General features: G+C 34.5%; 1 protein-coding gene across 1 annotated transcript in view; it reads right to left on the bottom strand.

Annotated features, from left to right (window-relative positions):
- Positions 1-16,281, bottom strand: part of USH2A (usherin) — a 388,839-nt gene that overhangs the window by 244,402 nt on the left and 128,156 nt on the right. Inside the window, exons 21-23 of the mRNA XM_051613556.1 lie at positions 6,284-6,414; positions 962-1,088; positions 457-554 (exon numbers count right to left, since the gene is read on the bottom strand). Of these exons, the coding sequence (XP_051469516.1) occupies positions 457-554; positions 962-1,088; positions 6,284-6,414 (356 nt within the window). The remainder of the gene's footprint in view (positions 1-456; positions 555-961; positions 1,089-6,283; positions 6,415-16,281) is intronic.

Below are 16,281 nucleotides of genomic sequence, written 5' to 3'. Positions count from 1 at the left end.
CCACTGAGTTGAATGCAACAACCGCATACCAAAAAAGGCCAGCACGTTGTACCCCTGCACCCAGGTGGGATGCATAACCGTGTGCTTAAGCTAATAAAAACAATGTGTACGTGTACTTTTGAAAAGAATTTGGGAATCTAGAATGTAAAACATGCCCGTAAGTTTCACATGTATACCAGTTCTGTATATAAAATTCATTAAAATATACACAGACCTCAAACACTGATTTACTGGTGAAGAAATCAGCCATACAGATATTTCAGTCTACCCCAAAAGATGAAATTCAAGAAACCATATAGATTTATTTTTAATTAAAACAATTATGTAAATAGTTACACAAGTTAAGTACTGTCCTCATGTTTCTGACACAATGTCAATACAGCCTACGGCACCAGAAAAGCAGTTAAGTCATTGCTACTCTGTAGGATTCCTTATACCACAATCATACTCACCTACATCCTTTCTTACAATAGTATAACCCCGTGGAAGTCCTCCAACAAAAACTCCTGTATTCTCTCCAATAATGGTACTGCCACTAGTTGCTAAGGAAGAACCTGAAAAAAAAATTGGTAATTATTCTAGTGTTCAATGCTTTCAAAGATTTTCAACTCAATAACAGAATATTGACATTTGAGAAAAGAGACTAAATGTAACACAATATCCTCATACCTTTCCATATGTGTCCTGGTAATATTTACAGCTCTACTTTACAAAAGAATATTAACACAATCATAGACTCACAAGCCCAAAAAAGATAATCTCCTCCCACTTGGTACTAAATGATCAAAGATTCACAATGGACAGATACCTCAGAAGCACAGAAAAAACAGTAGTGATTTTGTTTAGAAATTGAGTGGATTTTTTACTGTGTGGATGAAGACAGGTAGTGGAAAAATAAGCAAGTGAGCAACACCCTCAGTAATATTAAAATAATGAAGCAAAATGGAACTGGATTGATTACCTGTGTACTGCCCATCCACTATGATGTTTCCCAGTGCTTGAATTCTTGTAGCAATTATTTGGTGCCAACTGTTATCATTGTACTCTTTTCCACCATCATTAGTTGGAGTGACTGCTACAGCAGATCCCTTTTTATTAACAGAAGAATCTGATTTAGAATATTATGAAGGTAAGATTTATAATTACACCTTACTCTTTATAGCACTCTCTGGTACGTAACATCTAAAAATAAAGACTAAGTCCTCCGTTTAACTTCTCTGGAATATTGAGATGTTTAGGACTGATTTCCCCACTAAATTAACCTTCACAAACAATTAATGAGGGATCAAGGATCCAGTTCTGTTTCTATCAAAAATAGAAAACCCTGTGTAGTTCTCCTGATAAAGATGAGGATGAGGCACAAACTACTGAGGGTTATGGCACACAGTTTCTTTAATTTTATTTTTATTTTTTAATGAAGCCTCTATTTATCTACTTCATGGATTGTTGTGGTTGCAAAGTTTGATGGCCATCATTCAGTGTGTCATCCACAGAAAGCAATGGAACATCAAGATTGTTGACTACAGTGCCTGTCTACAGGAAGGCACCCAAAAGGGATGTGCATTTCTAGGACAGTATGAATATGCATATTCTGACCCTGTTAAGTTGGTATCAAAAGGACTTGAATTTTCAGGTGAGAGAGTATAATACATTTATGAATTCAAAGGTCATATTGAGAGATTATGGGGAATGGTTTTCCAGTACAAGGAGTGCTTGTAAAAATGTTTTTAAAATTAAAAATAATTTTTACCTGGTTTGATTTAAAAAATATATAATTATATAAGGGAGGGAATTTAGAGACATCTATGACAAAATGCAGAGAAGTCTCTTCTGAATTGCTGAGTGAGAAGAACATAACAGATGCAGCTGCCAAACCAAATTTCAAGACTGTAACCAACCAAACAAAATACCACATAGAATTATGTCATGATGCAATAAAAATAAAATTAATGTATTTCAATATTTTTCCTAGAATTTATATCCAAATACTCTTCTAACTCCCCAGCAATTAGAGTAATACTGTCTCAGGACTTTAATGTTTACATGAACTTTCCGGGAACTCAAAGTTATTGTGCTGAATTCACACAACAGAGCTGTTCTATGTAGCAGGTAACTACTGTATGGAATAACATTTATTGGCAAAGGCACTACATGATATGAAAGCATTATCAGCTCTGCAGTTACTTTTAAAAAAAATTGCAAAAGAAAAATAAAATGTTCCTTATAATTTGGGGGTCTAGCTTTTTACTATAAAGTAGCAAACCAGACAGCTTAGACATTTATTTCCAGATCTTTTAGTAATGTTTCTGGCTCAAAGACCTTAGAGTTATGAATATGAAGAAAACCTGTTGATAAAAACAACCACTTATTGTGATTAATACTAAAAAGCTCCTGTTAAAATTTAGTGTTCTGCCTTTAGTGATGTGCATTTATTAGAAACTGCTTGTCAGCATGTAGATTTATAAACACAGTATACATTTTACAGTACATTTTGAGTCGGGGACTGTCACTGTATGAAAATACATATGATGTGTGCATATGCACACAATTACAGAAAAAAATAATTTCCCATGAATATTTACAGCATTTTTCCTACTCCATTCAGCTAACATCTTGGTACTGAGGCAGTTTGTACAGCACTCCTCTGTCCCATGATAACATAAAGCTATATATCCTTACATACTAATGTACACTTCTTTGTATACAGTTTTTTATTGTCTTCTCTCCTATTTCAACATTTTAATATTTTACAAACACACATTTCATTATCGTAGTTTAATAATTAAAACCAGAACTGGTGTCATGCCCAATTAATGTGCCCTGGTAGCATGCCCATTAGTTTTTCCATTAGTGAATTCAACAATACTAATGGGATTACTAGCATGGGATGCTAATTGGGCGTGACATAAGAAACTGGCTTACTTCTTAGCATACCCTTGCTAATGATGAAATTAATGAGCATTTTATTAAATGCTGTCTCATCAAAGTGTACTTAGTTAGCGTTAAAATTGTTACAAACGATGCTGCATTCTAAAGATCAGGTGCCTGAATAAGTGGTTCTTCATATTATGCTTGGCAACAGTCTAGAGCATTAATAGTTTTATACATCAGAAACCACATTTATTTGTAACCAATTCAATCTGGGACCACACAACCATATGTGCTAACCTGTGCTTAATTTCAGGGGAAAAAAAAAAAAAAAAGAAAAATATGGTTTTCCAGGTTTGGCATACACTGCATTATCTAGAACTACTCAAGTGACTCTGTGATTCACATTCTGCTGTGAAATTGCTTGTTATGCATTTCAGACATCACACACATGGAACCAAATCTGGATTAGTGTGCTGAGCTATGCAATAAGTCTGAATTTTTTGTAGTAGCTAAATAAACTCAGTAATTACTAAATAAATATTAATCTCTGTGGTTTTTTATGCTGATTCATGAAACATCACAAATACGGATCCTCAAAGATACTGTCTAGGTATCAAAGTCTGAATGTAACTACACTTCTCCCTGTGCCCACCATTGAGAAGGTGAACAAGTACTGAAGTTTTGCCAATGCCAAGCAGCAAGATACAGTTGGGATTCATAGCTAAGTACCATCTTCTTCTTTTGTGGAGTAACAGCTCACCCTCAGACTGTGCCTACTACTTCAGCCTCCGCATGAATCGCAGGCAACAAGAAATGATTCTGGTGTTCCTCCTTTTTGCTGTAAAGTTTAGTAAATGGATCATCTTCCATTGATTAATCAAATGAATCACCAATTCCCTCCTTATTGTGAGAAGAATCCCAATACTCTGTACTCAGACTGTCCTAATCATTAAGGAAGAAGGTACACCAGATTGGCCCTAAACTTCCACCGTTAGTGATTTCACTTTAGATAAAATATTCAGCGTTTCCCTGAGGAAAAGACAGATCAAATGACCTGTAGCCACAGAAAGATAACTAGAAATTTAGCTAGAGCTGATTGTGTAATTTAGGTGTGGGTGTAAAGTCATTATGATAAGAAACTCCACAGACAGCTGACGGTTTGCAAGCACACTGAGTTTGGAGAAAGGTCTATGGAACAATTTGATTGTGCAGACAAGACCGAGGAAGACATCTGCTAGCAAAAAAGCTGATGCTTCCTGGACCATGAGTAGAAACCTGCAAAGAAAAATAGTAAAACCATAAGGAAGGAAAAAAGTGCTGCTAGACAACACAGAACAGAGACAAAAAAAGATGGTCAGACAACAGCTAGATGAATGGCGTTGTATGTAAGGATGAGAAAATTATGAATGGACAGGAAGCCAAGCATTCGAAATTAACACTTAGAGAAGAATGAAGTTAGGCTGCTGATGAGTCCTAGCTAAGCAGACTTGGCAAGACTGTCCCCAGAGCAGATACAACAAAGGCAAAACACGCTCCTAATCATGAGCAAAGATACATACCACAATCCTGAAAGGGATTAAGGTATAAATAAATAAATAAATAAACAAATAAATAAATAAATAAATAAAAATAAATGAATGAAGAAATATATATAAACCTGTGACAGGACCCAGCTGGAAGGGAGCAAAAAAATATTACAACAAGCTGCTTTAGCTGAAAAGCAGTAGAGTCACATTTGTCATCAAAAAGATTTTTTCCAGTTTTTCAGAGAAAAGCACAGAGGCAGGGCCATAAATGCTGATTACATATGCCACTACCATAATTAGAGAAAACAATGCATATAACCTGGTCAAGAAGCCACAAGATGCCAACAGGAAGGAACAAAAGCATTTGCACACTAATGCAAACCTTGATACACAAATGAAGGATGAAGAATTGCTGCTACAGGACATGGTATCTGGTGTTACAGGAATAGAAAATAATGGCAGAACAGAAAAAATAAACTAACTAAAAAAACACAGAAACAAAGGTAAAGGTAGTGAGGTAGCACAGCACATTAAGGATACAGACGACTGAAAAATTTGTATAGCTGAATTTTCACAGGTGAAATTTTAGAAAAAGATACTAGAAGAATTAGATATATCTATAGTAAATAAAATCTTAGGACCTACACTATTCCTGAATGCCTTGAATGAAAGACTATTTTTTTCTTTCCACAAACACTCAATGAACCAGTCATGTAGGCTATTTCAGACTTTGTAAGATGAGGGAACAATATAGAAGTGATGGTGAAAAAAATCAGTGTGGGACAGAGTTGTCTGAAGTTGATTCAAATGAAACAAGAAGATAAACAAAGATATATTCATAAATAAATATTTGTTAAAATTCAATATAGTAACTATTGAAAATGTTGCTGAACTGAGAAGCTCTAGAGACTGAGTATGGACAAGACCTGCATTTTTTACACATAAAAGACAGGGAAACACCTCTGCATGGTCATGGAGCACCAGTGCCTGGACCTCCAGAAGAAAAGGTTAACAAATCTCTACATTTCCACCACTTTATGTCGTTTAGCCTTTCTGTTCAAGCCCCTGAAGCAGCAGACACAATGCCAATCACATAATTAGACACAGAGGCATGATGGAAGATAGGTCTGATGCAGGAACCAGGCCTTCCAGCAACACAGAGGTAGCAGTAACCTTATGAAAAGGATGTACATATATAGATACATTCGGTACCACATTCTGCCAATATAACTAGAAAAACCTGATAATTACTAACAGTTGCTTGCATATGTATGAAATATAATTGAGTCTGTAATACCTTTTTTCTGTTCCATTGTGAGAACCAGTTTTGGGGTGCAGAGATAACAGAAGGTGTTTTCAAACAGAAATGCAAGGCAAGAGACCTTATTTTTAATTTTGTGGCATCCATTTGATAATATTTCCTTCATTATTTATATCTTTTCTTTGGTTGTTATTACTAGAAGTGTGAGACTACTTTCATCACATTAATGGCAACATGCCGATTTCATTAGGAAAAGACAAAGTCTGAAGATGGGTGGCTTAAAAATCATTGAATAAAAATGTTAAAAATCTTTATTTGCTATTTCAAAAACTAGTTCTTTTCACCTCTGAAATCTTGCTGCTTGAAGCTGTAGTGAACAAAAAACCCAACCATCAAAATGCAAGAATAAAGTTGTGAATTGTGGCAAAAATTAAAAAAAAAAAAAAGCAAAGCTTTAGTGTTTCAGTGTTTCTCCCCAAATAATGTCCAGTTACCTATGGGTTCTGAAAAGCTAATCAATGTGTACCAATTAAATAATACTATTTTTTTAAAAGGTTAAGTATGTAAAGAAGTACTAAAAGAAATAATATAAGCTATTTTAATAGGATGCCATCTTTTGTTGTACCTGTGGGTCAAAAAGAAAGTAAGGACGCCCACTCCTCAGTTGAAGTGCAATGTATTCCTCTTGATTTCCAGGTGATGCAGAGAAAAAAATCAAACCATCAGGTTCTTGGGTCCTAAATTTCACCTTAATACCTGGTTAGAAAAAGCAAGCAGATGGTTACTGCTAAAAATGGTTCTTATGCATTCTAACAGTGTAAATACAAACAAAATATATATTAAAAACAGCAGCAAAGTGGCAAACCAAAATCATGGAAGTTTTGTTCACCCAAAATCCCTGCCAGCCATTGCAGAAGAAATTTTACTAATCCAGCCTTTGAGAGAAATTCCCCTTACTCATCCGTAAAAAAAATATATTTATTAAAAAATGCAATCCTGACTTGATCTGTTCAGTAAAAAATGTAGTTCAAACTTCTAATTGTTTATGGTTTTACACATGGATTTTCACTTGTCCCTTAACGTTTCTATTCATAACATTGGAATGAAATTCTTGCATTGAAGGATTGCGATGAAGAGTAACAGGGCATTTGGTTCTAAAAGGTAGATATAGATATATAGATATACATAGACACACACAGGTATTTATATGCATATTTATATATATTCTTTTATAAATACATATATCTAAGTGCACAAAGAACATGTGAAAAATAATGTTTTAACAAAAATTGTACATATCACAAGGAACCGTTGAGAAACTAAGCTTAATTAAGAAGCTTCCACATCATTATTAATAGTCCTCCATCTGGCTTATGATAAAATATTGTCTCAGCACATAAAATGTCCTGCAAATGACATGCAAGAAAAAAAAAATAGTTTTTTAACATTACTTTTTACCACAAATAAAATACCAAGACAATAAACCAATTAAACACCTTGTAAATATTGTAATACTGTTGTCCATGATATAAACTTATGCAGTAACTAAGGGAACATTTCATAAGAAATTAATAAATACGTATCCCGTTTCAAGAAGTATAATTTCAAATCAACATATTTTGAACAACCCCCAGCTATAAAGCCTTTCTTTCAAGCTATCTCCTGGAACATAAAGTTACAGAAACAAGAAAATAACAAAACCACATGCCAGATTTGGCCCGACTTCTCTAATATACACAAGCAGACATGGCAAGCTAAGCCTATGGTGGAGCCACACCTTTACTAAACTGATATTTTTGCAAAAGGAAATGAAAAGGCAGCCATAGCAACATCTCCCTATACTGTACACTTCCATGACATTTCTGCATTAAAGGATTTTTACAGAACAGGATCATTTATTGGGTTTACCTCAACTCCATCAGACTTCTCAGTTTTTTCACACACATTTTCACTATTTTATGTCAGGCATAAAACAATTAAGTGACAAAAGTTTCTTGTAGATAGCACTCATATTTTTTAAAAATAAATAATTAAAATTCGGATGCTCATTCATACTAGATCATACTTGTTAATTACCTATATACCCACAGAAGATATCCTGTGACTCCAGTTGCTAATCACGTTAATGTCTTCATGCAAATTACATGATGCACTCACAGATATGAAACACATTCTCTAAGCATTGAAAGTCAGTCATGCTAACAAAATACCTGCAAAAAGCAGTTCTACTTAAGTAATGCCCAGCAAGTAAAAAATCAACTGTGTCCATACTTAAGGAAAATCATAGTTTTGCCTGACACAGAAATAGCTACTGTTGCTGGACTTTGAAGTTCCAGTTTATCTCTAGCTGTGGTATCCCCTGGAGAGGCTGAGATTGAAGGCCTCTAGTCCCTGCACTGTAAATTTAACAAACTGCCAGTATTTCCATCAAGATGCCAAAAGACATTTCTGAAGACCAGAGGAGGCCCTTCTCAAAACTATTTCAGGACAAATACAAATAAAACCATTGAGTCTGCAAAAACACCATTATTTTATAACATTGTGTTAGAAAAGATAAATTAAATGGTTCATAAAGTTTTCAGGTGTTACGGAGGATCTTTCTTCTTTGGATATTGAAGAGGCTAACAAACCTTAATTCCTGCCTCTAGAACTGCCATAGCTTCACATAAAGTATTGACAAGTCAGAAATAATTGTTTTCACTCAGCACATACTTTAAATTATTCTAAACTCATTTGTTACTGATTACAGAATTCAGAAAAGAAATCTGCTCCCTTAAATTCAGTTACCTTTGGAGTTTCCCATGTAGTAAGGAAGTTCATATGAGCTAGCTCTAAATAAGTATTTTCATATCACAATATTAATATTTTCTTGTACTTTTAGGAGTGCAGTGGAGAAACCAAATACTAAACAAACTTTTGCCCCATAGATAATATTTTCACTGTAAGATAAAAACTTGTGGAAATAATATTTTTCACGGGAACATACTAATTAAAAAAAGTCTGAAGAGATTTCTGAAGGCCATGTTGGGCCTTGTGGTCCAAAGAAAACATAGCCAGAAATCCCAATTAGCCTTGTAACAGCTGGATATAATGTCATTTTTCTACTTTACTGAGACTGAATACTGAAAATGCATCTTACTTAACCTGAACATGGAAAGCTTTATTTTGAAAATCTGAAAAATTCTACAGAACTTGAAAACCATATATTGGATCACTACAAAAACTTTTCCTTTTGGGGGGTGTTTACTATTTCAGTATGCATATCTAAAACCTCAACTTCAATGTTAAATATAACAAATAGAAACATAAATAATTATGTTACAATTACTTCTGTCATTTGTCATACAGAGAAACTGCATGTCAGCCACACTACTATGGTTGCTTGGATGTAAAATATGATCTTCTGTGGGGCACAGTATGAATGTACTTTTAATCAACTGAATCTTGAATTAAAACTGAAGAATTCACCTTCCAAGCCTGTTTATGTGACAAAAATTATTGGTTCACAAGGAGCTGCCATCATTTCTGGGGTAAAAAACAAGAGGAAATTCTACTAAAAAATAAACATGGATGTGTCATTCAAATAAAATCTTTAATTCCATTGCAAATTACAGCTGCAATTGGAGAAGCTGTCAGAATTCCTTTAATAATGAATAAATAAATGTCTTCAATTTCTATAATTGAATTTTATAAATTATAATGGCATTGTACAAAACGTAATGCAAGCGTATGCAGTGGACATAAAAAACAAAAAGAACATACAGTAATAAAAGGACAAGTAGTTTAAATCTAAAATTCTATTATTAATATTTTGAAGTAACCCAAAGTATGTTAGAGCAGACTCTACCCTTCTATAAGGATCTACATAGCTTCAACTTATGCAGTAGTGGACTGTGATTCCTTTTTATCCTCGTGGTACATCCAGGTTAGTGGGGACATGAGGACCAATGCAGGCATTTTAAAGGCATTAAACTGAGCAGCAGTATCAACAGCCACGGTGCCAGTGTGCATTGTTTTGAGAGCTCCTTTTGTAAATTAAAACTAAACTTTAAAACTAAAGAGATATACTGTTACTATATAATGTCAGATGAGTCAGATCCCAGCTTTTCATCTAATACAGAAAATTAATACGGAGAGATTTTTAAACCACCACTTTGCCTCCCTCATGCAAGTTTAACAAGCCTGAGAACTTCAGCAACATTTCAGATTCAGACCCGGATTCACATCTGGATTCAGATTCTTCTGGGGCAATTCAATAAAGCTTGCAAGATCTGCAAAAAAGTATTTAACAGGCAAGAATGTGCTTTTGAGAGGCTGGCTGTGGTTTTTGCTTAAAGCAAGTTTATGAGCACATGGGATTATTTTGAGCTTAGAAGAGCCAGCTGGTAGTCAGGGGAAAAAAAATATTAAATTACAACAGCTCTATAAGCATAATACATACCAATAATTAATAATTATTATAGGAAAAAAAATCACTTCTGACTAATGCAAAACATTTTTTCATACAAAATAAAAAGTAAAAAAAGGTGGGATTTTACCAAGAAACTTTATTCATCCAAACTGAAGAGGTCTTACTTCCTGTGAAACACCTTTTCAATTTAACTGAATTTAATTTAGATTTTAAAAAGAATAATCACCATATTAAATACAAAAACATTCAAAATACTAAAAAATGTCTTTTGACTTTTTAATCTTTTGGGGGAGAAGAGTTCAGGCGAGAATGTAGGCAGAGGGCAAGGTAAGTGAAGACATCTTTTACAGTAACAGCTCAGAGATTTCAGCAAAGTGACCTACTTAAGGCTAATCTCTGTCCCATCCACTCAGTTAAAACACTTGTAAAGTACCCTTCTCTACAACTGGATGTTCAGAGTCTAGGTCAAAATAGCCAACAAATATGTCATTCAACTCATTAAATGCACAGAAATTACTATGAGTCTCAAAAATCCCATGCCCTTCACAAAACTCGACATATAATCACATGAACAAATCTATCCAAAACATGTCAAGAAAAGCCACATGTAAATCCAACCTGGATACAGTCAGTAAGAATAGAGTTCATTTAATTTTCATAAATACATCAAATTTCAACATCTATGCATAAGATTAAAAAGTAAGAAGAATAATGAGACACCCTGCATACTACGGACATTTTCTTTGTGGATTTTGGAAATCCTAAAGGAAAAAGAGTGCACAGTTAGAAAACCAGTTAGAAAAAATGAAAAACCTAAAGCTGCTTTGTATCTGGAAAATCAAAACCAATTATTAGAAATAAACTTCTCATAACCTGTTAGGTACATCCATTTTCAGTGCAATTTCTTCCAGAATTGTACAATTGTACAAACACAATTTGTATTCCCATTCTACTTCTGTTGTTATATGTATTGGTGTAAATAATTATATAATCTCACATTCTAATCAAATTAACAGAAAATTGTTGCAAATAAAGCGATCCCTTTATGCTTACTAAAACCCTTATTTGTGCCCAATGCCAAATAAAACGAATAGAAATTGTATATAACATATTCACTCAGGATTAGGCTCTCAGAAGTTCCTTCAGAGTGACAAACATTAAACATTCACTTAAGATGGTGTACAATGCTTTTGCCTGACTAAAGTATATTTTCCCACAGAAATTAAAAAACAATTTAGTTTTTTTTAACTAAGGAGGGGATAGATGGGGAGTATTCTTCCCAAATATGTCCAACATCATTTGTTGTCTTTGGCACAGGAACAGGCTCCATCTTTTATTGTTACCTTAATGCGTTTGAAAATATTTTCAAAGTTCATAATTTCAAACATTACACTAAGTTAGTAATTCCACTAATGAAGTAAAAGCTGATAATTTTTAAGTTGCTTTAGGCTTCTTTAGTAGAAATCTAAAATACATACTTAAAAGTCATATATGTCCATATACATATGTACACAGACATACATATTTGTAGATGCAAACACACAAAATAATTTTCCCAAAGTTTTTTCAAACTGCAAGTGGAGTGTCCAGTTGCAGGTTAGCAGCCCTTTTTCTTTTGTGATGATAGTAAAACCAGGAGAAGCTAAAAATCAATTGTTTTTAAAATTAGACTGTACAACCCCCCCATATTCTGAAAAAGTCTAGCTTTATTCAGGATGACTCCACTAAAAGACTTTTTAATATGCTCTTAATACTTCAAACTGCCAAAATGTAAGTTGAAGTTAAAAGTTGAAGAAGTATAAACAAAGAATATGATGATTGAATAAAAAGGGGAAATACATAACACCTCTTGTAGAAACCAACTACCAAGCAAAATTCCAAATCCTCCTGATGAGAACTGAATCTTTCTTTTACACTAAAATGACTAATTTGATATCTGCTTTTTCTTATTTTGCTTGCTACCCCATTATACCCACTACTGGTAAAACAAACAGGACATTTTAGCTTTAATCTTCTTAATACATAACCCAAATAACTTCAGTCATGTTTGCATTAATGCTGCATTAATCATGTTGTTGCGTATTAATGAGTTTTCAGGCTATGCTAATTACTGTCATAGATTCTGCAGCAGCCCATTAAATATACAAATTACAGAATTAAAGAGCCAGAGCTCTTCATGATTAATCTTTAAATGGAGAAAAACTAATGATGTCTGTACAAAGTTTCTCTCCACTTTTGGCTGACTGAGCCCAATGAACAATCAATTAGACTATTTGAAGAATAAGAATATTGCAGATACTAGAAGATTTGCTATGCTGGTATTCTATGCAGAAGACACACATTTATATATTTCTATCAAATGGACTTCTGTAACATATTCCAGTCTTTAAGGTCTCTCAAAGTGTTGCACAGGGGTAAACGCTATAGGATTCCAATTCATTACTGCATACTCACAGGAAGCTGCTGTTTCCATATGAATATAGTAAATCAATCTTCTCCTTATAGCAAGGACACAAGTCCTGCTACTCCCTAGTAAGAAAGATTTACAGCAAACCTTGGTGAAAATAAAGCCAAGATAAGTTTAAAGTCATTTGATAAGATTTGATGTATTAGTAGCACTTTATCCTCTCACAGAGCTATGCCTTTTCAGGAGTAGTGTAATGCCCAGTAGTTTGATGAGACTCAAAAGTAGGAGACCTTGAGTCTTTAGCCAGCCAATGACTGAGGTATGTCACTCAAGTGCCATCGTTTAAACCTCCTGCCTCCATACTCCTTCCGAAGAATGGTGGCCCATATCACTTGTGTAAGGTTCTGTAATGTCTGAAAAATGCTTTACTGTTTTATTATTCACAGCCCTAAATATATATAAAATAAAATGCCCACATGTATTCAGAAAAATTACCTTGACACTAGGTATTTACTGATCTTTGAGAAACACTAATACAATGAAAAAGGGTATTAGCCTAACCTTTTCCAAATACTGCATATTATGCAGAACATCATAAAACTTCCCTAAAGAGCAGATTCTCCATACATACATTAAAATTACACATCAATACCTGGGCCATTCCAGACCTGTCCGATCAGTTCTTTATACCGATGAAAAAGATAAATAAATAAACAACTCTTTCTACATTAAAGACTTTATACCAAGTAATTCTTCAAAAAGAACCTGCTCAGAGCAAGATTGATTACAGCATGAGAATACTCTCATATGAAGATAAAGCAAAAAGAGACTGAATTGATGCACATAGTACACAAAGGAAGAGGACAAAGTAGAGCATATGAGACCATCCAGAAAAGGCAGAGAGAGAGCAGAGGAACTTCCTACCACATGCTCAACACATAAACAACACAGCATTCAAGAGAAGTAAAAGGGAAGAAGTTCAAAGCAAAGATGTAACTTACCACAGGCACTTTACAACTTCCCAGTGAAAAGAGAAACATCAATACGACAATCTACAAAATATTGATACAAGAAGTATCTGAAAGCTCAGCAAGACCCAAAAGGAATTGTACAGTCTGACTCCCTAGATTTATCTAAATAAAGAAATAAAGGCCTGAGAAAAATATATATGAGAGATCAGGGTGAAACCTGATACAGAGATGCTGATGATACCATTAGCTGTTAGCATTCCTCTGCCATTGGAGTTCAGTTGTTTACACAGATGTTTAAAGCAATACGTTCTCTAAAGAAAGCAGTGTCCTGACTCCAATTCATTTATCAAGCAAGCCTGGGAACACAATTCATGAATGTCTTCCAGTTGTGTACATTGGGCTGGTATACAGCAAGGATATATTCAACCAGCATTATATTTTTAGAACATAGCTACCAGAGTAGAAACATTAACCATAATCATGAAATTCTAGGAGTCGAGTCCTGCTTGGGGAAGGATCAGCTGCAAGCTTGTTTCTGTGCTGCTCTTAATATTGAAGTGAAATATGAATAAAGAGGAAATATCAGCCCAATATTCAGCTAATGCTTTCTTTGATGTTTTTATTCAACTTGAACAAAATTTCAGAAAATTTTACTCAAATGTGCCCTCTCTCAAATAATATCTGTAATCTTTATTTTTCTCTACATAGGCTGAGAAGAAGGTCAACAGACTGATTTTGTTAGAAAAGGCAGAAAATAGTTCCTATGACTAACTATCTTTTATGAGCAATTTCATTAATTCAAACGACAGTATTTAACATATGGAAATAGCAGCAAGCGTTCATCTTCATTTCAAGGTAGTTTTTTTTTTAGGGAAAGGACTGTATTCAGTTACCTGTATATGAATCAGTGCATAAAAAAAGGTCGTCTTATGCAACACGGGTAAGGTGGGAGAGGCTTCTAGGTGTTAATGCAATGCAAATCATAATTGCTAGAAATATGATGACAAGAAGAATCACTTCAAAGATTTACAACACTGCAATTTATAAAAGGTCAACATCACAGAGAAATCAGAAAGGAGCTGGAGGTCAGTAGTTGTAAATAGCACTTCAATTATAAGCCTGTAGTTAGTATTTCCAGCAGTAGTACAAATGTAACACTGCACAGAGAGTAATTTAACTGATCAGGGGAAAAGCCTATGACTAGAACTGAGTAAAATGCAAATACATCAAAATTAAACTCAGTGTAATGATCTGTAACACAGCAAATTTAGACAACAGTGCATTAGCCAAAGAGAATCCCGTTGCATAACACCACAGAAGCTGGAAACAAAAGGAAGGAAGAAATCCTGCAGCAAGTGAAGAAGCTTATTGATTAGACAATGTACATATGAAACAGAGGAATAACTAAAAAAGCTAATGAGTGTCTTGTGGAATACTACAGGACAAAAGCGGAAATGTAACATGAAGGGAAAAAAAACAACACCCTTTTAGACAGGAATACACCACCACAGAGCAAATCCTCAGCAAAAAGCATAGTTTCAAGTTACAAACCCTGCAACAAATGCTACTCATGGCAGAATGGCAAAAAAGCTAACAACATAAACCAGTTTTAAGGTAAACTAATAAACTACAACAAAACAGCCAAACTAGGAATTTTTTTTTTTTTCATTTATTAATATTTGTGACAGTGTTTCCCCTATTATTGACATAATGACCTTTTCCAGATGAAGCCTAAAACTACTTTTATTGGCAGGAACTAAGTTCACAGAAGGATTTCAATGGAATAATTGTATGTGATTTTAATATACAGAGAGAAAACTCAGTTTCGCACATTTACAGCAGATTGTGCTAGACGCTCACTGCTGCCAGTGAACAATTATTTCCTGAACCTGTATCAATTTAGGTGATTGTAAAAGTTTCCTCATTATCTTCTAAGGTATGTGTCACCTAATGTATCTGTACCTTGAAAGCTCAGCAGGACTTGCTTTGAAAATGTTAAAATTATTCCATTACACTTTGTTCTGTTATCCATGTGCCCCTGAACCTAAGAACTGCACACTCTGTAAATGAAGTGTTTCATGGGGTTTGGTATGAAATGATAAATTATAACATTTTTTAAACACTTCGTAGCACTTACACAGGGTATTTTACTTAGATTATGACCCAGTGCTACCAAAACACTATATTCAACACCTCAAGTTCAGTTGCAGTAAGAGCATCACCTGTAGAGATCAGGACAGAATGGAATTTAGAAAAGTTCATTTCAACTGCTCTTGCACTGGACATGTGGAGTTAGCTGTAATCCTGAGAGACAGCCTTGGTCCTGCTGTCTTTAAATGACCATGTGATTAGAAGCATGAAAGTCAACAGGATAAAGCCAACATGCTGGCTCTGTTACTGTAAACTACTATGCACAGTCTAGAATTTGCAGAAAACTTTAGACTAATGTCTGATCCCTACTTACTGTCATTAATGTTTCCAAATGCACAGAAGGAAGATTTTATCATGCATACAGCAGTAACAGTCACTGGACTGCTTTTGAAAACAGAGCTGAAGAGGGAGGAGAGAACCACCTGTAGCAGTTGCTCAGCAACTGCAGCTGCTATGATTTCGCTTCCCTTTCATGGGGCATCACTATAAGTATACGGTCCCACTATGAGACTATTCATCAAATTTACCAACCTTCCCTGCTCTGCTCAGCTTCTGTACAGAATGTGCCACAGAAAACATGACCCAGTGCAGTAAGCCAGCTGTGGAGGTTGCATCATCAATTTTTGATCTGCTTACTCACAAGAATCAAACCACTGCATTAAGAGAATACAGATACAGAAGCA

This window comes from Apus apus, chromosome 3 (genome assembly GCF_020740795.1).
Source record: "Apus apus isolate bApuApu2 chromosome 3, bApuApu2.pri.cur, whole genome shotgun sequence".
Classification (NCBI taxonomy): domain Eukaryota; kingdom Metazoa; phylum Chordata; class Aves; order Apodiformes; family Apodidae; genus Apus; species Apus apus.
The sequence above is the reverse complement of the archived record's forward strand: the minus strand, read 5'-3'. Positions and strand labels throughout refer to the sequence as shown.